Consider the following 24,788-nt stretch of genomic DNA (forward strand, 5'->3'; position numbering starts at 1 on the left):
TGATACGACTTTTACTTAACTGGCTGTTATTTAATCGATTGCATCAGGAGAATGACGGTTACGCAGCATGTTTCCGTGTAGATAGAGATGACTAATAAAAAATCTGCCAGAAACGTGAGCAAATTCTCCTTCATACGACAGTTGCAAAATCGCTCGCGATGACTGTATTGCTCGCAGTCGATCGATTTCTTTCCTCGCATGGATCTCTCTTGACATCACTAAACATCGCTTTACATTGCTAAACATTCTAACGAATTTCGATTAATGCCGTACAAAAAAACTGAACAGCTCAGTTCATAACAGCAATGACTGTTGCGACTCTGTTGCAGCTTGTAGATCCTAACAAATTTTGTTTTCGATCGTGAACTGTTATGAAGACGAAATGAAAAATTTTACTACATACAATTTACATACTGTACCAGTATGAAAACTACAAAACAATGTAGCGAATGTGAATCATTCGTTGGATTAAAGAGAGAATTTCGGAGAGTTTTTAGGTACTAGGCGATGGTGAATTCGAGTGACGAATTAACTCGTCATCTTCAGTTGAAAGGTCAATAATACTTAATAAAAGTTAATAAAATTGAGAATCCCAATTCTTCGCATAATTCTGCACTGATTTCTAATTCACGATTATTGAGATTGTAAAGGTGCACCCATGCGGAATTATTGAAAAGATTTTTTTATTTGGGTATACATTATAAAAAAAAAATATTCACTTTATAAAAATAACAAGAACGTGCCATCCAAATTTTCAGCAATATTTTAAAAATAATATATACCCAAAGAAATAAATTTGCTAAATAATTTCTTATTTATGCATCCTTAGAATCTTAATGATTTTAATTGAAAAATATTAACCTAGTGTTATACACCCGTACAGTTTGAAAATACTTGAATGGTGTCAAATCTCGGAAGGATACTCGCATTGAGAGAATCACGAAGCTGTTTGGATCCGATTCGCGCGGCAGCCTTATGAATATTAATTTCCGTTCGAATGAATAAGGAGGCATGATACACCGACGGCGGTGTTACATAGTCCGCAGAGTACACCTTCCCACGGAAAATGGAAATATCCGCGAGGAAATCGATGACTCCGATCTTCGTGATTGCACGCCGACGACGGAGGTCTCGGTCTCCGTCGTGTACGCGCAATCGGATTGTGATTTTGCATTTCCGTCTTCTTTTTGCCGCGACGCGGCTTATAACCGACTTCATAAGCAAACCTTGAGCTCCCTGATTAACATCCGATTCGATTTCTGCGACGAAGACACGATCCGCCGCGGTTACATCGTGTCCCGGAACACGCGTCGATAAACGCTGTTTCCTGCTCTGTTCGACAAAGATTAATCTCGGTCTCGGCCGGCGCGCGAACCTGGCCAAACAGTTCTCTCCACGTAATCCGAAACGCGAGCCGCGCAACAAAGCCCAACAATGAATGAAACGATTTGCATAACCGCGTTCCTACGAGCAGACGCGTAATATACTTCTTCACGCACGGTTACGCGTCCCCTTTCATTCATAACTTATTCCGCTACGCACACGTAACCGGCGAAAAGTCTGGAACCGGTCTGTCGTGCAAACGATGTTCCGATCTCTTCGTTTGCGAAGATTATTTACAGTGCGCAATTTTATGCGAATTTTCATTTGACTTCGCGGAAACTCTAACAAGAGAACTATTTCGTTCGTCGACTAAAGGTTTCTTCGTGGTAAAAAAAAGGAACAGATTAAAAATTAGATCGCGGATTTTCTACATCGATTGCCAGAAACAGAGACCAAGTAGAAACTTTTTTTTTCGATATTGACAGTCTGAGACTCTTTCAATTTTTCTACTCTTCCAAATTTCAGCTACTTTACAAAAAACTTTTCAAAGTCTTCGCCAGTCTGAAAAGCTGACGTCTGATAACCCTGAAACAATAATTGTAACAGTCTTCAAAGTTTTATAAACAAGAATTTTCGCAAGTGTCAAGAACATTTTCCACAGAGCTCTAAATTAAGCATTAAAGTCTTAAATATTAGAAGAAAGAGAAGAATAAAATACCTATTGGATCATTGGCTAATTAAAAAACGTGTCGACTTTTAGCTACATTACGGTGAAAAATGAGTTGTATAAAATTAATGAACACCTCGCAACGCAAAGGATGCAAATTAAATGCTCCTTATATGGTCAATTTGGCTCGTTGTCAGATGTAGCGTGACAACACGGTTATATATGTCCGAGTAAAAATCAGGCACCTTTTCGCGAATTGTACGAGCTCGTCGCAGAATCGTGATGGCAGTTTGAAAATGATACCCTCGCAGCGTGTGTCTTTGATCGCGACACGCCACCGCGCTAACAGAATCCAGTCGGCGAAATCGTTTCGTCGGTCGGCGATTAATCAGCGAGGACGGTACAACGCCATTCAATTAAAAACCGACGAGCCACCGGGCGCAATTAATTTCGTCCTGTTTGTCTGCCTCTCTTCGGGACAAGCTCGCGAATCAGAAACGTGAAAGCGTCACGTAACAAGACAAGTTTGCAGCCTTCGCGTGTGCAACAAGGCTGAAGCAAACACGACGATTAACGGCGTTCCTTCAGCAGGCTAGGTCACCGCTGTCAAAACAACGCGATATAATCGGCGATTCCCGTTAATATGTTTGCGGATTATGGCACTTTACACTGTAATGGCTTGTACAATGGCACCTCGGATACGACGTATTTTTTCGATACGATTGGCTATCTTTATTCAATGCCGATTACTTCTTCTTGCAATAAACATTGACGATGTCGCGGTACTATCTGTCGCTCGCAAGTTTTATTGATCTCCGCCGTGTAGATACATTGTGTTTTTGAAAACAACCAATACCAGCATCAATTACTTTCCTTATGGTATCGAGCGGGATAGTGTTGACGAACAACACTTTTGTGTGTAAAACAACACTTTTCCATCGTCAAGCGAAATTGCCTACAAATCGAAAGGTCAGGGACCTATCGAGGATTGCTACATCCTAGGGGAATACAATGTTCCCGAATCTGTCATTGTTAATTCGGCCTTATGGAGATTTCCAAATTATATATGCCGGAGTTATTAGCACCGCAGTAAAATGATAGAAAACGAGCTAGCAATTTCTGCGTGAATTATCACCAGACGTATTGTCACGATGATGAAGGGGTCAACAACCACGATTCTCCTGTTTTATGGGGACCGGTTTATGAGTCACGTGCGATCATGCGGAGGTGCAGCGAATTTTGTGTGGCAATCAACGTGTTAATACCGGTGCCGGTTGACCGGCGATCGTTCCGACGGACCTCGCGTTATTGTGAAAATGTAAACAATAACTCGCTGCCGACGGTGTTCGTCAACGTTCGCACGTTAATGCGTGGTGTAGGGTCAGTGATAAAGAAGAGTGAAGTTTCCGGAAGTTGTTGCGAAACGTTGGAACGTCTCTTATTTTAACGGTGTCCCTTATTAAGACGCCACGATTTCGCGAATAATGTCTTTGTTACTGTAGTCTTGCAACCGGGAATCGTTGTCAGTTATTTTACTCGAAAGGCATACTTGCAGGAGAAAGAGGACGCTTACTTTGCGAACTAATCCCGTTAGAATGCGTATCAGTTCTTCGCTGGCATTGAGAAGTTCGTAACTGTATTCGCAAACTTTCTTGATAATTTAGTTATCAGAAGTCACGATAAAAACCGTTCTATCTCATCGAGAAATTCATATATTGTCAAACAAAGCGACGAATCGGAAAAACGACGTCGACGTGCTTTTTTGTCTCAATTAAAGTGTACAAACATTCACGGAGCGGTAATTGGATTTCTTTTCATCGCATTCCAAGTTCTCGGGAGAGGTCTCTTTGAATTTTTCTTTGGATTCTTTTTTCTTTCCGATAGGAATAACCGACGATCCGCGATTAGCATCATGGTTCCGGTATATTATAGAGTTAATACAAGTATGCACAATCATGTTTGTAAAACTCAAAAGACGCTAATTTTATTAGCGCGATGAACATGGATTTTGAATATAGATTAGCTGCTTCACTCACCAATAACGCGATGTTTGGCAATATCATAATGTCCTCCTCGGTTCCGTTGCTCATTTCCGGTACGTACTGCAAGGGGTGATAGACGTTCGCGGTTACGGTGCCGTTCGGATTGAATTCCACGTCTTTGTGCTCGAAGGACTCCCTGAAATTAATTTACCGGTGCAATTAGTCCAATTTTCTATACATTTTTCATTTTTATCACAGTAGGATCGTCTACTGACGTTTCGGTCAGAAAACAAATCGGCGCCTAAGAATTCCGCAAAATAAAGTACAGTAGAACCTCACCAGTTGCAACGTCATTTATTGCACGGACTCCTGGTGGTTCGTTACCGACTCCCACCACGAGGTGTTCAGAGAATCACTATAATTGCAACCTTCGTTGCAAAGCCTCGATTTCTGTACGCACTTTCGGCCCTGTTTCGTGCAACGAGCGAGGTTCTACCGTGATCAATTTGATGAAACAAAAGTTGAAATGTCTCTTGCACTATGCAGATCTCAACCGGAAGGGCGAATAATTCATTTTTAACCTTGGAAAAATCATTCCATTTTTGAGAAACGGGGTACTCAAAGGTTAAAAGTTATCCCCGTCTCTAAAGTGAATATTTGTGCCCGTAAATGGTGCACGAACGTGCTAAAGACGAATGAAAATTGGCGTGCGCGTTTCTTTTCAGATTTATTTTGTAAGAGAGGTGTTCCGATCGAAGTTGAAGCAAATCGATCGCTTACTTGTAAACATAGGGTCCAGTTTCTTGGAAATTCAACTTGCTAGCCTTGCCCGACATGTATTCCTCGTGGTTCGTCACGTTGAAAAGGTAGACCTTCAGGTAGAGTTCCACGTCCGGTTTCCGCCACATTTCGAAAATCTCTCCGCCCGGTCCGAAAGTAACCTTCAACTTGAACAGCAGCTCGTACGGTTCGAACACCAAGAAGACGCAGCCGAACAGCAGACTGAATAATCCCAGTCCCATCAGCAGGAAAATGTCTGGGAATTTTGAAAAAAACGAACGGCTATAAAATTATCTGGACCGTAACGAAATTAATGCTAAACGAACAATGAAAAAACTGTTTAACCAGCCGGCAAGAGGTTTTATCGAGCCATTTTGTCCACGGTTAAATCTTGTTTTAGATCCGCTTGTACCATTGTGGATCTTTCAAAATTTAAATAAAATTTTGGGACAACGGAACGAATGGTAGAATTGAAATTAAATTTTACTTCAGTTTTGTTAGCGCACACTAATACGGAAGTTATCATTCGATCGAAGAAACAGGAAGTGCAATGTCACCTAACAATACCTTCTGGTTATTAAGATTGTCGCTGACAAACGTAAAAGTTGATCTAGTTTTTCGAACACTTCTGTACACGTAACGACAGATTCGAGATTTTTCCATCTTTTTGTCGCGTTCGGCGAAAAACGCGATCGAAACCCGCAGATCATCGTGATGTTACGATTTCTTTTTGTTTTTTTTCCACGAGAGCACACCGATGATGTGTCTCGAATTATTCACCGGGCCCGGTACTTCCGACATCTTTCAAAATATTACGTGTTGCGAATAGTTCGCCGAATTTGCTCGCGACATACGCGGAATGCGCGGGAATTCCGGTTCTTCAGTTTATTTCGAACGGGTACCCGCATCGAGGCGTATAATGAATTTTAAGAGATCGAGAAGAAGCTCCCCGCCCCGGCGCCATTTTTCTTCGTTTCGCGTCAGGACTGCGACAAATTCGAAGAAAAAATGTTTCACGTTATATTTGACGCGTTGACTGCTAAACTACTGCCTCAAAAAACTGCAGAAAATTCAGCTAATTTAATGAACCAAAAACTGAAAATGAAAAGTTGGTCTGTAAAATTTATCAGACCAACTGCCCAATCTTTCTGTATCCTGCAAATCCATCATGAAATTCGACTTGTTAAATAAAAGTAAATTATCTTTATGCAAATTCATATTTTTGTAGACCACTTTGTAAAAATTGTAGTTTAGGAAAAGTAGAAATTTATCAATTAGATTTCTCATGACAAGAATAGTAGTCTAGCTATGCATGTTTCACTAGCATGGCATGTTAATGCGATCCATTAGAAAAGTAAAATGGTAATTATATACGATAATCGATTGATTACTGATCGGTTTTGCATAGCTGAACAGAAAGACGCACGGTGATCTGATTTTAATTAATTTGTGTTTCTGATTTACATGTTTTGTAACGAATCAAGTTCTTTGTACAGTTTTTTTGTGGCATAATTATTTCTCGATACGATCTAAAAGAATCGTTCGATATTCAATTCGATCCAGAACGTACTGCTCTGACGTAATTTTCGAATTAATTTCGCGAAAACAAGATTTACCGCGACAGATTACTGAGGCGTTCATTAAATTTGCTCGTTCTCCGGAGATTTCCATCTTCGTTAGTTGTTGTTGGAATTCTCGGTTCGAATAAATTTGTCGTGATACGTTGCATATCACGGAAATTAGCGTATATTAATTAATTAGTCATCGACGATTATTTTTTGATTAAGAGCGAAGGACTTCTATGCTTCATAATGTATATTTCAAACAAAACGCCCCAATCAATGATTAGATAATCAAATTTTTGGTTCCTCGATCCAAAGAACTGATCCTTTCGACGCAAGGAATGCAGAATTTGTAGAAATTGAAACCAAGGTAAACGCTAATTAATACTTTTCGACTGTTAGAAGTATTCACTATAATGCAAATTGTATGCAATATTTTTTTGTTGGAAATCATATCGAACCGACTACTTTTTCAACCTGTGTCGTCAATCTTAACTCGTTCAACAAAGTTGGCATTACACAATCGCAGACGGCAACTCTCTAAATCTGCCATAACATGACCAAATATGTAAATTTATAAGGACCGTTAGTAGACTGTAGAACATTATGCATTCAGGATACGTGCGAATTTTTAGAGCGCGACAAAGAAACATTAACTTACATTAACATACATTAATTACATTTCTACCGTGTTTATTCCATGCACTATGATTAATTTAGTGGCTGCAATGAGTCTGTTGTTGTCCATTGGTGTCTCAGAAAAACAAGAAAATTTTCATCTACTGTTTGTCTCTTCTGTAGCTGATTCTATTCGCAGTCCTGGACGAAAGTGTCTTTTAATTGAAAATGTGCATGTTTAAAATGGGAAATTGCTTAAGGCCTGCAAGCTAATTACTAGAATAAGTCTATAGGTGCCAAGTTAATTTTAAAACAAACGTGTCATAATTATTTAGACTCGACTCGAATCACAATGTGCACTAAATGATCAAATTATCAGAACCCCAGTGCTAAAAATATATTTTTCAACCATGTGACGAATAATGTTATTGTAATTTGCAAACGTCAATGTTTCGTACAAAAATTACTAAAATTCAGAGTAGCTAGATTTATATTTAGAATTTTATTATTTGAATATAAATTCTTCAATTTATGCAAGCGACTCTAATAACCTCTGGATTTTGCGATACAATTTCATGAATAAGATCTCGATCTACACCGCAGCGTTTGGATCACCGCAGCGTCAGTTCGTTAACAGCGCGTTTTCGCACCGAAGCGAATCCCAAGGTGAATTTCATTCGGCACGTGCCTCGTAATTGTAGTCATCGACATTGTCCGCGGTGGTTCGCACACCTACGCGCCGATTCATCGAAACACGATGAACGTGTGCAATCGGTTGCTTCGCTGACCGTTAAGTAACCTCGTCGCAAATCATGCCGGACACCTGAGCGTCACGGAAATGCGAGTTCGAACTACCGCGCGGGAAACTGCCGGTTAATTTTCCGAAGAAAAGCGCGGATCCAAGAATAATCGATTGTTTCGCTTCGATCGACCAACTGTAACCGCTGTCCTGCGAGTTAACCGCAGCGGGACGACTTCAATTACGAGTTACGAAGATGTTATTAAGGATTAGCGCTTTTAATAGTAATTGTCAGTGCTAAACCGCGGCTCGGGACGAACGAGAACAAAATGCGCCGCGATAAAAATGGATCGGCAGACGTCTCTCGTCTGTCATCGATCGTCATCGATTTCGTGTCGGCGCAAAACGATGTTGTACACCTATTTCGCAATAGTTTGCAACCGCGTATTGTGCAAATGACGCCTTCTATCGCGAAGATCGCGAATATCATTTCCGACCTTTCGAATCGATGGCCATCGAGTTTAATGGGCAGATGCAAAATCCTAAACAGGGATTTAGGATTGACAAACATTCGTTTCGTAGAAGGAGCCCCGTCTTGCTCCCGACTGTTGCAAGATTGCTGGCAGTGCGACACGATGTAGCAATAATTTTCCGACTGTAATCGGGACGCGACTGCGAATGCGCTATCCAATAGAAAGTGCATATTTGCCCTCCGCCGTTATATTTTATACCCATGAAATCGCGACATTTTTATGGATCCCGAGGCACGACAGCTCCCATACATGGAACAGGAAATTGCGAAATATTCGCCCGGACTACAATGAATTTTATTCAACTTTCGTAACAGTCGACCGGAGGGCTCGCTCGTTTCCAGTGGATTATCGGCCGTGGATTTAAACGCGCGTCTTAATCAATTGTTTCACAGTGTGCCAGTTTCTCATAAACTCTCAGATTTCATTTCGCTCGCACGGGAAGGATAATCGTCTTTTAAACAATCCCTCGTGCACATCCTTTCTACGCTTGCAACAGATTCGATTGTCAGCCACGGAGTTCAATTTTTGGATTCCACTTCACGCAAATGAGAATTAAAGGAGATTTGATTTTCCCTGCCAATAGCATCTTTGGAATTTTTGTTTCGACGCAAACGTAGCCTCTTTCGCTTATTGCAACTCTTTCGCATTTTCAGATAAGTTTGTCACAGCAGCTGCACATAATTTTTATCCTTTTTCGATGCATGAAATTTTCAAGCATGACATTTTCCATCGCCCCGCATGAGCCATTATCCGGCAGACCAATATCCAGATCAGACACTGTAAAGCTTCCATACAGAGTAGCATAATTTCCTTTTTTTTACACATTTCATGCAACGTCACCGAGTACACTTTGCACTCATGCATTTTCACTTCTATCTCTCGCGAAGAAAAAAACAGCATCTAACTTATGACGGAGTATTAATACGGCGTAGAAAATGCAGATTAGTTGAATCGTTTATTTTTTTTCTCTGATCGAAAAAGTTAAAAAAGACGTTTTCGTGTCCACGTTCGCTTTTTAATGACTTATTGTGCTAAAAGAAATTGACAGTGCAATTTTTCTCTAATCATAAACGCGTTTCACTCTTAAGTAGATACTTGGGGCAGCCGCGATTCTAATAATTTTTAAATTAATGATTATTTCATGTATCAACATGTACTATATCATGTGTAACAGCATTTATTATTTTAATCATTGCTTTATCCGTTTCGAAATGTTAGTAATCCTATATATATACATGGTATGGCTAATGCTATTATTTCACATTATTTATAACTTAAGATGCACAGTGTTAATTGCAGACCGTTAGCAACTTTAGAGCATTCGAACTGTCACCCAACTACGGGTGACCGGACAGTCAACGTACTAAGATTCACAAATTCCAAAATTAACGAGTAACTGTAAAATCTAACGATAAAGTCATCAAGTTTATGGATTTGAAAAGAATCTCACATGGCGTTTTCCACGTTGTAAAAGGAATAGCATGTCCACGAAGAAACAGCAGAATTGCTTTATTACATTTCACTGCGGTGCAACGTACGCTTATCCGTGCTGTAACCCTATTAGTATCCGATAATTTCTCTGAGCCTCTCGGCAAGAATACTCTACGAACCATAAAGATTAATCGAAGCTAAACCGGCGTCGAGATTTTTGAACGCGTAGACGGAAGATCTTCCTTAATCTCCGAGCGTTAATGGATCACGGCCGATCCCTTCTGGTCGCACTCCACTTAATACGAGCGATAACACGTATCCATTAAGCAGATTCATCGTCGGCAGCCATCCGACGCATTCCCATGCGACCACGTGCAATTTATCGCTGCAGTTGTATCTGCGAGGGTTCACGACTCCTGTCTAGCACTGCCGTTCGTCCGGGTTTCCCCGGAATCGCCCTAACTTTTAGATCCTGGTTTTCGATTCCGAACACTCAAGAAGACGTAACGAGAGATAATTAAAATCGAGATGACCAAAGCTGTACTACACAGTGTTTACTCGATATATGTCTAAAACACGGGTCCAGCCAGGGACATATATCGGCCAGGAGGTACTATTCTTTAATTCCCGCGACCGTACACTCTCTCGAGCTTCTTGGACCCTCACAGGGTATACCACGCGGCAGTGGGGATAGTTCTGGGACTTTTATCACTATTGAACAATAAATAATAGTGATAAAAATAATTTTATCACTATTAAACACTGTAAAACAGTATGGTCACTGTGGCGCAATGAAGAGAAACAGTCCTGACGTTCAATTATGACGGACACGATTAGTTTCCGAAGGATGACGTGATTTTAGAGATGGTAGCCTAACTCGCGTCGTCGGCACAGCACGCGACGCGTGTCGTATCCCGTTGCGTTTTTCCTCGATCGCTGGCCGCGGCTTTGTATCGCTCGGCGGTTTATGGAGTTTTTAATAACAACGGCCGGCGCAATACGATTGCACAAGGTAAATAAATCCAGAGGCACGTGCTCGCCGTGTTGCACAAGCCCGGACGCGCCGCGCGGCCTTTTCAGAGTCGCGGGCATCCTCTTCCAGCCGTGTGCCAGCTCGAATCCTGACAACTGCTCGGCTGGATAACGAGACCAGGAACACCATATATGCCCCGCGATTATCTTCCTTAGATTGTGCACGCCACCGTTGCTGCTCAGGTGCACCGGGACTCTACGAGCACCGCGTGCAACTTCCTCATCTGACTTTGCTAACTCGCTCGCTACCGGCATTCGCTGCGGTAACAATCTTTACGGTATTGTTGCAAGCGGGTCTTTGCAATTATGGTACAGTGGAATCTCGATCGGCCGCAATAAATAGGCAAACGCCCGAGTGATAGAACAGTTAATTGGACACGATGGTGGATTCAATCATTGTTGATTTGCACAATAGCATTCTACTTAGACCGAACTATTTGAAGCGTGTACGGATGATATTCACTGACGATATTCAGTCTTTGCAGGAATAAATGTGTTTGAAACACTGCACGAAACGTCAACAAACAAGAAAACAACAAGAAATATGATGTGAACATACGACGTGTTAGGGATTTATGTGAAAATAATTTATGGAAATATATGCCGTGTAAGCAGAGAACCAGATAATTACGACTGATCTTCATTGCACAACTATTAAGAAAAATGAGTTTCAAAACCTGTCTGGATCTCATGCAGTAGTGTCTATAAGAAGTAGATTCGGTAGGTCATGAGCAGACGCAATGTACTCGCGAGACAACTCCGTGCAGTTTTATGAATTTTTTCAATATAGCTTTTTCGCAACGATTTTATAAGACTTTAAATAAAAAGTGAGCTATCGGCACGATGAAGAGCACTTGGAATTTCTTATACGTATTCTGGAATGCGTATTCATGCACTAAAAAAATAATAACATACAAAATTGAGCCTTGATTACGAATATATTAGCCGATCGTTACGTCATTATTATAATATATAATATTGAAGTGCGGGCATCGGGTACGCAGTAATTGTACAAATATTTGCAAGTAAAATACCTGTACAAGCGTTTATCGTGCCTTGTGCACCGGTTTTTGCAGATGGTGTCGAATAATTTGCACGTCTTTATATAACTGAATTCTTGAATATGGTTATTTAATTAACTTTAGGATTCGGAAGATGTCAGAGATGCATAGAAATCTGCGAACTTTAACTATGATATCGTTGGGCAGGACGTTATGCAATCCCAGTTCCGTTTTCACCGATGATTTTCTCGTTCGCTCTAGGACAAGCGATCAGATAGCAAACGCAGGAAATAAGAACCTTCTAAATATGGAGTAGCATTGTCCCACTTTCTTCAGAAATTGTCGAAGGAACTCGGCAAGGTATACTTAGGCTACCGTCGAAGATGTATGTCCAAAAAGTACTGAAAAACCCGAGCCAGAATGCACAAGCTGTACTTTCGTGTGCAACGAGATGGCCGTAAAATTATGAAATATATCAGCAACGACCATAGGCAATAAACGCACACACATACACACAGAGACAGAGGTATCGACGCGTGTAATAATGCCTAGTTATTGTTTTGAAATTTTTGCGTAATGATAGTTTGCGAAATTAGTTCTTTCACCATGGCGCTCTTTCCTTTCCCCTGTTCCTTTCGAATCGCGAAATTGCACGTGTTTATGCAAACGTGGATGTTTTTCAAACCGTACAGGCGACAATCACGAGTGCTAACTGGTATCGAAAAAATGGAACAATTGAAAAATTCACGACTGGTTTACAACACCGCGGATAAAAGTCTTCGGACACAATCTTGCGTTTCCCCGCTAACGCTTCGCTTTTGAGACCGGCTGACAAAACGCGTAAAAGTTCAACGTTCAAGCACCTAAAATTAACTTCCCGGCGTTTTATTCCTCTAATTCGCGTTTTAGGGTCGGGGGCGCGCGGACTTCTCCCACGCTATTGTGTCGGATTAGCATTCCGATGGATGTATCAAATGCCAGCGACGAAAGATCAAATTACGAAGTTTCACTTTGGCATTTTCAAGCGTGTGCGCATGTCCCTGTTGCACAAGCGTGTCACAAGTTGTGCCGACGACGAAGGTTAGAGTGTCACGTTTTACGCACCGAAAAGTCTTTAGGCAACTTGCATACTCGTGGAATCTTCCAAGTGATCGATAAAACTTGCTGCTAGTGCTCTGAGTGTATTGCATTATTTCATCTCGAAAGATCAATATAGTCACGGAACTTGACCATCCCTAACAATTTCTGTAGTATCCGTGATTCATTTTTTTTTTCTCCAAGAAAATTTTTTTCCGTTAAGATCGCCGTCTTATTATAGCAATTAGCCAGTGATTTTTCTGTTTGCGGGCGTTGTGATCCTTATCGATCGAATAATACCTCCGTTCCGCGTTTCTGACGGGACAGAATGATCGCCGGTGCGAAACCGAGGTTACGCCGAGAATTACAATACAGGTTTTAAAGTTATTGCAGGTGGAACGACAGTGATTTGTAGTTCAGCGAAGACTGCATCGTATCTTACTATCAAGGAGCCGGCAAAATACCGGTGACGCGTGCCGTGTACGAAGAATCAACTTAGAGGAGCCGAGCGTGTAAGGTAATTAAGGATCCTGCTTGGCGAACCGTCCATACAGGATGGCTCAAAAGTTTCGGACCGTTCGCGAGTATTTTATAAATATTAATCACATACATTTCATAACAAATGTGATTTAGTTACATGCATACGTATCCGCAGTCGTGTTATTTTCATACGTTGTCTATAGAATGTTCAACTATTTTCTTTCCATGGACCGGTGCTTGTTTTTCTAGCAGGAAAGACACGAGAACAGTTAAGATTAACGCTCGTGACGGTTCGATGGTAAACAAACGATCGCGAGATAATATACTGCGGTTGTCTTTTACTGTCTTTGTGTTCCTGTGGTAACGTTTGTCGGTACTCAGGTGGACAGATAGATTGGAAATAATTTAACCTTCAAGGAGTGGAACCGCTACCGATTTTCGATCATCTCTTGTTTCAATTTTGATAACAGTCGATTGCCATCAAACACGTCTTTCCTAATTTAATATCATTAAAAGCTGTTTATTAGGGATGTGCGAGATCCCCAAAATTTCGACTACCGTTTCTCGAACTACTCTGCGGTGCTATACTATAGTAGCGTACTAAATATGTAAACACACAGTTGCATGATTGTTTATATGACACTCCGAATCCATGAATATATTCATGAAAACGAAAATAAATGGTTAGTGGGTTCTCGGAATTTTCAAAAATCCCGAAATTTTCGGGTACCCGACCCGACCCGACCCGACCCGATATTTCAGGTTCTCGCACACTTCTACTGTTTATTATTAATAGTCTGCGAAGATCAGTACGCGAAATAAGAATTTTATACCGTGATTGCAAAAGGCAGGAATCGAGTAGAAAATTTTTATTCTTGGTAGTTTGAGTAGGTTGGAAATAATGTATGTTTTCAGTACTCCTTTAAGCAAAGAGTCTAAAAAGAGATTCTGTACGAAAATTATGAATCGAAATATAGATCAGAGAAATAAAAGGGAGAACAGTTTACATATACCAACGTTCCCATCGAACCGCTATAACTCGCTGCCTTAATCAGCTGATTCTATTGATAACGTGAGATTAAATTTGACTTTCTAATTACGATTTTAAGCACGTTTTTTGCCTCGTTTTTTTTTGTCCGCGACAAATTTATTGCCCTATACAAGACGTGTTTTTAGATATTGTAATTTCCCTGCGCGTCGTCTGGCTGTTCCTTAAATCGCGTCACAGATTTATGCCACGAAAAAAGTCACGCGACTAGAAAAATTCATTCGACAGCTGAGGAGTGTGAGACTAAAATCCAGTTTTAACTGCATTTATTTAAGAACATATTTTATTTGCTTTTTTTTAAAGAATTTTTTAAGAAAACTTTATTGTCCAATCTATTATTTTTTTCTCAAATGGAATCTTTATTTTCGAAGAAATAATATTTTTTATAGTATTGTCCTTCATCTTTAACAGTTTAGTAGACGTGACCTTGTACAGGGTACGATGGACATATTTTTAAATATATAAATTTGTGGGTCGAACACCACTGGTGGAACGCCCTATGCGAAGATCAGGCTGGAGAGGGATACCCTAAACGGTAGCGTGAGACTCGCGTAAGAAGATCTAGAAATTTCTGATCGGTTGTTTTTCCCTCATTTCGCCGCGGCGAACCGGTTCCGATCGACACAGTCAGTTGTTTTCACAGCCGATGTCAATGCCATTGCTGCGTAATAAAAAATTATTTGCGGGACTCATGCATCGTTGTGCATAAATTCCCTTTCGTCACAGATCCTAATCATAGGAGCTAGGTTCCGTACCGTTGCGTTCCGTATTGTTAATTTTAATCCTCTATTTAGCGTCTGTCCATCTTGTCCTGAATTTTTTCTTGCCAAAAGGAAAATAAATGCGAAGACACATCTGAATCAACAGGTTTCGCATCAGTGTGTAACAAATGATTGCGAGTGGCGTTGATTAATCATTTCTAATGAAGACAAATGATTAGAGAACGATGCACTAGAGAAAGAAAACTGTGCAAAAATGGTACAATAATTTTTTGTTAATATTTTATCATTTGTTTAGCCATTTGCTCGCTTAAAACACTATTCTGATGTCCGCTTTGTGTATTTTCGGAATAATTACCTGGAACTGTTTGATCGCGAAGTATTACGTTGATAATCGAATTACGTTGAATTGGTGCGATTGTTTACACGTCGCTTAGTTGCAATTGAAGAGACAAATTATTTAGGTCTGCGGGACACGGTTATTAATAGATCCGATTTCGATCGCATGACTCATCTCGAATATCATCGCAAATCGTGCATGTTAACGCATTCTGTCGGTGTGTCGAACTGACGATAGAAATGGCACCTGCTACGAATAACCAGTACAGACAATGAACTAGAAATACGGATCTGCTCGTTGTCAGTATTATTATTATTTAAACTAATTTTAACCTATAATTGTGTACCTTAAATTTATTCTCAGTATCTTTCTCTTCAATTCCGATTTTTGCGAACTACTCCAGGTTGTTCCACAATATTTGTTGAACTCATTAATATTTCAAAAGTATATGAAATTTAAGTACAAATTATTTTTAACAAGGACAAACCTAAAAACGAGCAAGGACAGATGTGAACTATTCTTTAGGAAGGTATGGTACTCCCAGCTTCAGATTGTCAATGCACTGGGTGTGCCAGTAATTTTCATACTACCAGCAAAGGTTCCTAGAGAAAATTAAATAAAAATTTTAACACGATCCCACAATGCGTTTCTTCTTGTTACTACTCGTCGTAACTTGGCTCGTCAGTTCTTAATTCTACGTCGATTACCACTATCGCTTTACCAGTGTAGGAACTATTCAAAATGTTGATCATGCTGTCCGATGGCGGCTAAGTAGGATAATAGCAATGACAGGAAGCAAGTCATGACGTTGCCCATATTTGCAAATATAAACACGAACAGAAACTGTCTATACAGAGGTCCGTTAAGTCGAGACTCGGTTAACGTACGTGATGAATTTTCGAAGTCGCTTTTTATCTAGAACAAAGCGTTCTACGTGAAATCTCCGTTTCCTTAATTTCGACTTCTTGCGAGCAACTGTCTTTCGCCTATTCACGACTATCGGGACACACTGTGTTGCATTCCTCGGTGAAGTTGATGCAAGGATACAAACGGCATAGATCCATTTGTTATTATCCAAGATACCGTATAAAGCAGTGCTTCCCAACGCGGGGCCCACAGGGGGGCAATTTGATTGTTAAGGGGGGAAATTCGAAAATGGACTCGTCCAGAGTTCATTTAAGTTTCTTTAGTGAACAATTCAATTTTTGAATATTAAAAATTATATATACAGGGCGCATAAGAATGGTAGAAAGGCTTAGATGGGGCACGGCACAGAAAAGGTTGGGAAACACTGATCTAAAGTCTCAACCACATCTCAGCACATTAAATTTAATAGCCGTAATCCAATCTACGGATCGTAGCTGTTTATTCATTGATACCGAGACAGTCCGTTCGACGCGTTAATTTCGCATGCAGTTGAATTCGTTATCGAGCAGCTCGCAATCGCAAATCCTGTTAACGATCCCATCACGGTAGCATAACGTTCCGAAGAAACCGTTTGGTACACCGTGATTGATCGGATTTCGTTCATACTTAGCGGCGAATCATTGTCCTGGAGTATCCTACAGGTTTCGTCAATTGATGAATTTTGAGTAAAATTAGCTTCGTTATTTACGTACAATAAAAATTGTCCAAGTCGGTTGTAAGAAACTGCAATCAAATGGAAATGTATTTTCTTTTCTAATTATTCGAAAAACTGGAAAACGATACAACACTATTCTTAAATTTTCCTGTCCTTTTAGTTTTGTATTTGACCTGTTCATTTTTGCCACGAATGCATGAAATCTGCAGTGTACTCGTGACCTTGAATGCGAGTTAGCGTAGATATTTTCACTCGCACAGCAAGGATCATAATTTAGTTTACTTACGAAGTAGCGTATGAAGAATTTCGTGGGTCCAATTTGTGTGTAGGAGTTCAAGGCGTCGCACGAAGAAAGAAACTTTTCATATTCGAGGATTTTATGGTCTCGCGGAACTTCAACGCGTGTGTCCAGGAAGGATGATCGTTATTAGCATGGCCAACGCGAGTCGGTTTTTTATTGCTTCATTGAAACCTTCTTATGGGGACGCGACGCGACGTACTCTCCTTACTTCTCCTTTGTTCTCGGCTCGAATGGTATCGTAATTGCTTTGTTGACCGCACCCGCGACGTTTTTTTGAACAATATATGCACCTACTAAATGAAGATTCTGTTCCGTCTTTAATTTGAATAAAATTTCCGTGTGAGTATTACGTCATTGCTTGAATTTGTTCCTCTAAAATAGCTTTTGTTCGATACCGATTTATCAGTTCACTCTCGCTCGGTTTTGTCCTTCGGGAATGAAGGTGACAGCTAAATTGGGTGACACCGTTTCTCGTATCGGACACTTATCGCGAAAAAATCAATTGCCATCACCTTTTAATGTATATCACAAATGTGTTTCTTGCGTTTCTGACGCGTCTGGTGCACATAAACTATTAATATCTTCATCAATATTCTATTAGTTGCAGAAAACACAACTGACATTTGACACAGACACAAATCGGGCAGTGATAGTGCCCTCAAGGATGAATTCGTTGGTGAATGATTCGATTGAGGAACAGTTGCGTATCACTTTCTCGCATGTTGTTCCATATGTGCGCGCGCGCGCGTGTGTATTATGAAAAATCATGAATTTTTTAACAAGGTAGGAAAAAAAGAAAGATATCAAAAGTCACCTTAGACTTTTCTGCTTAATCACGCAAAAAAGTTGCGAATGTTTCGGCTTAAAAATTTCTAGGTTTACGAAGCACTAAAAGTGACTATTTTACATTACTTTATACAAACAACAAACATATATCTCTCAAAATTTTTAGCCATTTGTTATAATATTATATACCCAGGAAAATAAATTTTTTTCAATAGTTCTTCGTGGACGTACAGTCCCAATAATAATGGTGAATTAAAAATATTAGTTCTCGTAATTTTGACAGGTCCCGTAAACCCACTGTTAAACGATATTTACCGTTAAACCTATGGCATATTCGGCGATGTTAACATACGTTCGCAAATACAATTTGAACACCGGAAAAACGATTATCGTAAAGGTGCAACAAGCGTTTTTGGTCGGTTCACAGCGGCGAAAATCACAAAATACAAAGAAAGACGGTATAATAACAAGCGCGCATTTGCATAATGTGGGCAGACTCGCGAAACGGCCAGCAGATAGCTTGCAATGTATATTGTAATTCTCTCCCGTAATACTTGTGCTACGTACGTAACGTTATCAGATTCAGCGTTTCGATCATTTTTGCGCAGCAACTGGAGCGTTCTTGATAAATTACTGCGAAACGTACGCGAAAACAAAGCAGGAAGCAATTAACAGTCGCGTTCCGCGAATTTTCGACGGTAAAGACGCTTGAAACGTGAGCGAGAGTAGCGAATTCTGTGTCCGGATTGTGTAACGCGACGTAAAATGAATTCGGTAATTTCGATTAATTCATTCATTGTTGGGAAATGTTTGGAACTGGAACGTTCAAAAGGAGATCAATATTTCACTCAATCCCGGAAGATTCTAAACAGAAGACATTACTCAATCACGTTCGGGCTCACTTCGGGCTACCGAAAAGTTAATTTGGAAATCCTTGACCGTTAATCATTCGGTTTTGAGAGCCAACGAGTAATCGTCGGCAGCCTACTAAATTGAAATGCTCCAGTTGCTGATGTAATTGAAGGAGATTTAACATAATTGCACGATCATCTGCGTTAACGCTAAACAAGTTAACCCTGGGAAATTTGTACGCGTCGAGCGTGTGTTTGTGCGAGCAAACTACCATTGCGCGAGGCAGTAGCGACTTCAATGGAGTCACAGTTTAAATAATATTTTATTTAAACAATTGTTTTGGAGTTGGCGTGATTCAAAGGCTCGGCTTGAAAGTTGTTGCTCCGGTATGCGGTAAACTGGACGGCGATGATGTTGTTTTTATGAACGACGCTCGAGCATAAACTTGAACTTGCTCTGCGTCGCATGACGGAACGAGGTTCTTCAGTTTTTCGCGTTATAATTAAGGTGCAAAACCGCGCGTATGTACGTATTACGCGATCCGACGTTGCTAGTTATCGCGTGTGACTTAATGGCGATGGTACAACGACCATAAAACCGTGCGGATTACGTTGCGCGTTGCTTTCTCTTCTCTAAACCGCGTGCGTTGCGAGCGACCAAATATTTTTGCCGTGCGGACTGTGCGCGCGTTCTGCACCGAAGCGAGCACGTTGATAAACTTTGGACAACTGAACAAGGTCCTGTCAGCGGGCCCCGTTAGCTATCAATTTCCCATGAATTCAAGGCCCTGTGCTTGACCCAGTAGTATCTGTCATACGGTCAAGCTCGACAACGAAAAAGAACAGAATTGGCGGGTGACATTTACTTTCGTGCGCGTACTTCTTCACATCCTTGAATGAGCCTACAGTAAATTAAATTTCGATGAAAATTTCTGCTTAGTAATTAATTAAGTAGTCTGTGCGTAGTCGAGAATGTTCCAGAAAAATTTCAAAAATTTTTTATGTCACCAGTTTCAATCTACACACGAACATTAACACAAGTATTTCTCGCACGAGAGTACAAGGTTTAGTGAAACATGCGAGATTAATTTTTTAACATTAGAATTCCGAGTTTTTTTATTCACGATCACCGAGATTATGATGAAATTGGTTTTCCTTGGATACATACAAAAAATTGCGAAGAATAAATACGTTTTTGTCACTTTTTTAAAGTTATGTAAGTCGTTTTTAGTGCCCCGTAAATCTAGCGCTAAAGAAATGCATTTCCATTCGAAATGCGTCATGATACCATCGCAGGTGTAGGTATTTCAATTATACAGCAGAGCATGGTTGAGGTAACACGTTTTCCAAGGCGTTAACCCCATGCTTTACGCTTTCTTCCACAACTAGGCTCATCAAAGTTGCTTTATCATCATTTACTATAATAGAATTTCTAGGTTCAATAAAAACCGGTACATTGAAGATCGAATATTTGCGTTGGGAAAAACCGTTGCCCACCCACTCGGAACGAAATAGTCAAAGCGCACTGGAAATCTCCATTAACACGTTCTGTGCCGTATATGTCGCACACGCCCCACGCTGTTGCCACGACAATTTATTAAGATACAAATTTTTGCTTTGCTTCGTACTGTGTTTTAAATGCTACAAAACTTTATGCTTATTCTTTCTCGATCATTATCACTGTAACGGTATCAGATATATGGTGATACATATGTGATAAGTAGACTGCGGATTTTATTAATTTATGATAAAAATGGGTAGGTCTAATTTAAGACAGTAAAAACATTTGAAGTATTTAAATATACGATTCCATTCTTTTCAACCTGATGTTTTTCAAGTTAAATATTGAATTCGCCGAAGTTTGTTGCAATTCAGACAGAAAGTTTTTATTTTGCATAAAGATCCGCAGTCTAGTCATAAGCAAAACAATTCATTCTAATAGCGTATGCGTCGACAATTTATTAAGATACAAATTTTTGCTTTGCTTCGTACCGTGTTTTAAACGCTACAAAACTTTATGCTTACTTTTTCTCGATCATTATTACTGTTACTGTATTAAATACGTGGCGATACATGTGTCACAAGCAAATCATTCTAATAGCATACGCTAGTCGAACGGAAAGTAATAGAAAACTGGTCCGGCACGGGGCGTGTTAAAAGACCGACAGACGAGCAACAATCGTTCTTAATTGTTTACGAAGCCGTGAAACCGCGAGTCTAGCTTCGAGAGGCGATCGATCTACTTACTCTTCGGGCACTTCTCGGTGCCGGTCGGGTGTACCGGCGACAGTGCCGCATTAAACAAGCGGTTCACGACCACCGATGACTTTCTCCTGATGGTGTTGGTCTTTTGGCTGATCGTCATCTCGTCGGACTCGCTCGAGTCGCTCTGGTTCTGATTCGTGTTGACGGTCGAGTACCGTCGGCCGGTGAATCGGTTCCATATCATCATGAAGTCCTTCATCGTGCGGCACTTCACTCTCGGGCTACCGGAGTCAGAGTTTTTGTGGTTGGGGCACGCGCGCGGTCGCGTTTCGACTTGTCGCCGGTGGAATTTCACACGGTTGTCGGCGCGGTGTTACGAAAATGTTGCGAGACCGGTCGCGGAACAGAAGAAACTGGTCGTCGATCGGCGTTGCTGTTTACGGAAGGGACCGCGAAGAGCATTCGCGCGCGAACCGATCCGGGATTCGCGATTAAAACCGACCCGCAGCTGTCCTAGTGCGAAACCGAGGTTCCGAGACACATCTGAAAATCCTTCTCTTCCGATGCACACTTTCTCGACGACAGGCGGCGTCTATTCTTCTAAGTTTTGTTTTAGAGGTGTACACTTACAGGTGTCTGTTACCTTCGATGGGCGGCTAGTATCGGATCCTCGTTGGTACCAGCACCGTTGAAGGTGCTACAGTTCTCTTTTATTTCTCGGTAGTTCACAGATCACTTCTCTAATGGTCTTCTTCTAGGAGGAAGAGAGCGGTGCTATTCGGCAACTGGCGGCTTAGAGACTGTACGAGCGACAACGAGCTCACTCCGGTTCCCGGTGTCTATGTATACTTTCCTAACGGTGCGTACCGCGTGCGCTTCTGTGCAAAAGTGATGAAAACGCGGGTCGGTGGATGTTCAAAAATTATGTTAGAGTCATTGCAGGGCCCCCACTCGTGCGGCGGCGTGCAGCACGTGGACCGTTCGCCAATCGGTGACCTGGACCGGCGCCCCACCACAGGTGAGAAAGATCACTGGTCCCAGGTGGAAAAGCCGGGGAGCACCGCGCGGCCAGTGACAATTGCACTGCCGCGAGATCGTAACGATCAAAGGTCAACGGAACGTACACGAGCATGTCGGGGGGATGGCCCGTGTCACGTTTACCGATATTTCGATCCCTTCGCCCTTGTTTCGGTTCTGCCCGATGTTTTCACTAGGTTAGCTTTGTTTACAGTTTGTTTACGGTTAGTAAACGCAGTCGGTCGCGAGGATACGGGAGTTGTGTCGCCGTTTCGAGGGTAACGAATTGAAAACTAGTAGATTGAGTTATAGTGTTTCTTTTTCGACAAATGTCTATTTTTGAAGAGTAGATTGGAGAAAGTATCGTGTTCGATTATTGTAGCAGTGGCTCGACTAATATGTACACTGCGTATTTTATGCATTCATGACAAACGTGCGTAGAATGCACAATTCTCGAAAGAGATGCAATAGTACAAAATAGTATAACAACACAGCGATGCAGTGGCACTTCTCTTCTACTCGTCACAGAATGTTTTTTCTCACAACTTGGTTCGCGCGTCCGTATATTAGTTATTTTTATCATGGAGCCTAATTTGTGAAACTTCAATTTTATTGCATTTCACTGAATCGAGATCGAAGTATAGCAGGAATTTCTTTACGCGCGTTTATGCTCGTTTGGCAAGCAAATTTCCGACGTTCTGAACGCCTGAATTCCTTCCAGATTATGTTATTTGTTATCGAGTTTCGTGCGTCATCAGACTTCCACGCAGGACATTATTCCTAATCATTTTTTGTTTGTTTGTAAAAAGTATACAATGACAAATTATTGATAATCCAGACAACGTGAACGTAAAAAGTTATTGTTTCTAGGAGCGCGTTAATGGATCTCATTAAGGTTTACATTTTGTTCTTCTTTACGGAAGTCGAACCGTATCTAATCGTTAAAGGTGAACGCAATTATTGCGATTTAACATTAATCTTGGCTGTTCGTATTAATATATTGCGGACAGATACCAAAGTATCTTACGTTTCGTGTACCCTTCCTCGTAAGTACGTAAATATTTGCGATTATTGGAATCAGTGACCGAAATCATCGCTTATCCGAACGTGTTAGGGAAACAAGTGTTATTGTTGCTAATTAGTCGTCAGAACACGATGTTTGTAGTAGTAATCAGCTAATTAAAATTGCTTTTGAAATGTATTTCGAGCATTTAACCGTAGATATGAAGCTTGTCGTAAAAATGACAATCGAATAATTTGAATTTTGTGATATCTAGACTGCGGATTTTATGAATTTGTGATCAAATTAAGTGGCTTAAGTAATTAAGCTATTTAAAATAGTAAAAAGATTAAAAGAATTTCAGAACATATCCATATATTATTTCCAAGTTTTCAAGATGATTAAGAGAAGACATAAATTTCAATTTTGCTCCTGTATCTTGCAACTGATGCAGTAAAGTTTTATTTTGCATAAAGATCGGCAGTCTAGTGATACCGGATATTAAATGTTTTACCCGATCAAGTCAATGTCAAATGTAATGTCTTGATTTTATGGAACTTGTTTCTTTATAAGGTAAACTGTTTTTATTGTCAAACAAAAAGAGTTCAAGTATGTTCCTGTTTCTAGTTGTCGACGCCATTTCCACGCAGGATAACTTGGTTATCTAGGGTTAAAAATGATACGTTGGACTTGACACAAAGGAATACAGATAAACAGAACCAAACTCGTAGGTCTCGATGCCAGTCTCTCGTCAAGGAACAATGGTTAATGTGTTATAATTAACCTAAGACATCTAATGACATCTCAAGAATTAAAATTGGTATATTTTAATATTACTGGAATACCACCGAAATACAATACAATACAAAATGAAATACAATAATTTGATCTGCAATTGCACGCACCTTGAAGACACATGCAATTTTTAGGTACTTTTAGGAATTAAATATTTCAAAAATAGATTTTTATAAATATTTGGTATTTCCTAGTACAGTCATAAATAACTGGAAAATATTTGTCGCAAATAGTGTGTCATTAGGCACAGGCATTATTTCCATTAACTGCATATTGCAAGAAGGACGGCGTCCTATGTTGAAGCAGTAAAAGACTCAGTAAAACTCAGTAAAAGGACTGCACCAGATTGTAAATATGTGAAGTGACCTTAAGGCGAAAACTTTTTTAACCGAGTTGCGTGTCCCATGCTTTAAGCTCGTTGTACGAATGCCGACGGGTTTGCTCCCTGCTCTTTTCATTGTTTCTTCCCGGCTATTTCACTCGTTTATTTTTTGATTATATATAGTTGCTCGTTGATATTCGGACGCTCTTCGAAAGACAATAGCTCGTTTAATATTGCACTAAGCCACTCGAATTTTGCTGAGAAGTTGAAAGTATTAGTTTACTAGATGACGAGCAAAAGAAAATTTAAAGAAATTATAGTTTCACCATTTTTTTATCCGGGTCTGTATAAAAGATTGACAAACTACTTTTTGCAGATTTGTGTCAGTTCTGTACGCACTAAAAGTTTTTCATCCTTCGTTTGCAGATCTTTGTGTCGATTTATATTCAGTTTCTATCGGAATAGGCCTTCTACTAGGTACAAGAAATTTCCCCCTTCTCTAATTGTTATAAAATTTCTTCCGACCTTTCTTGTGCCGTTAGGCACAAGGACCTACAAGAATCCAGGTTTGCCTTCGCAGAAAAACGTAGAAAAGTT

At 40.4% G+C, this 24,788-nt stretch overlaps 1 protein-coding gene across 2 annotated transcripts in view; it reads right to left on the bottom strand.

Moving 5' to 3' along the window:
- The window catches only part of LOC143353359 (scavenger receptor class B member 1), a 48,318-nt gene that overhangs the window by 7,119 nt on the left and 16,411 nt on the right, over positions 1-24,788 (bottom strand). The window contains exons 1-3 of one of the 2 annotated variants that reach the window (XM_076786617.1): positions 21,100-21,679; positions 4,753-5,008; positions 4,027-4,168 (exon numbers count right to left, since the gene is read on the bottom strand). In XM_076786617.1, the coding sequence (XP_076642732.1) occupies positions 4,027-4,168; positions 4,753-5,008; positions 21,100-21,316 (615 nt within the window). In that variant the 5' untranslated portion in view covers positions 21,317-21,679. Of the gene's footprint in view, positions 1-4,026; positions 4,169-4,752; positions 5,009-21,099; positions 21,680-24,788 lie in introns of those variants that run through there. The other variant, XM_076786618.1, reaches the window with a different exon arrangement.

This window comes from Halictus rubicundus, chromosome 4 (assembly GCF_050948215.1).
Source record: "Halictus rubicundus isolate RS-2024b chromosome 4, iyHalRubi1_principal, whole genome shotgun sequence".
Taxonomy (NCBI): domain Eukaryota; kingdom Metazoa; phylum Arthropoda; class Insecta; order Hymenoptera; family Halictidae; genus Halictus; species Halictus rubicundus.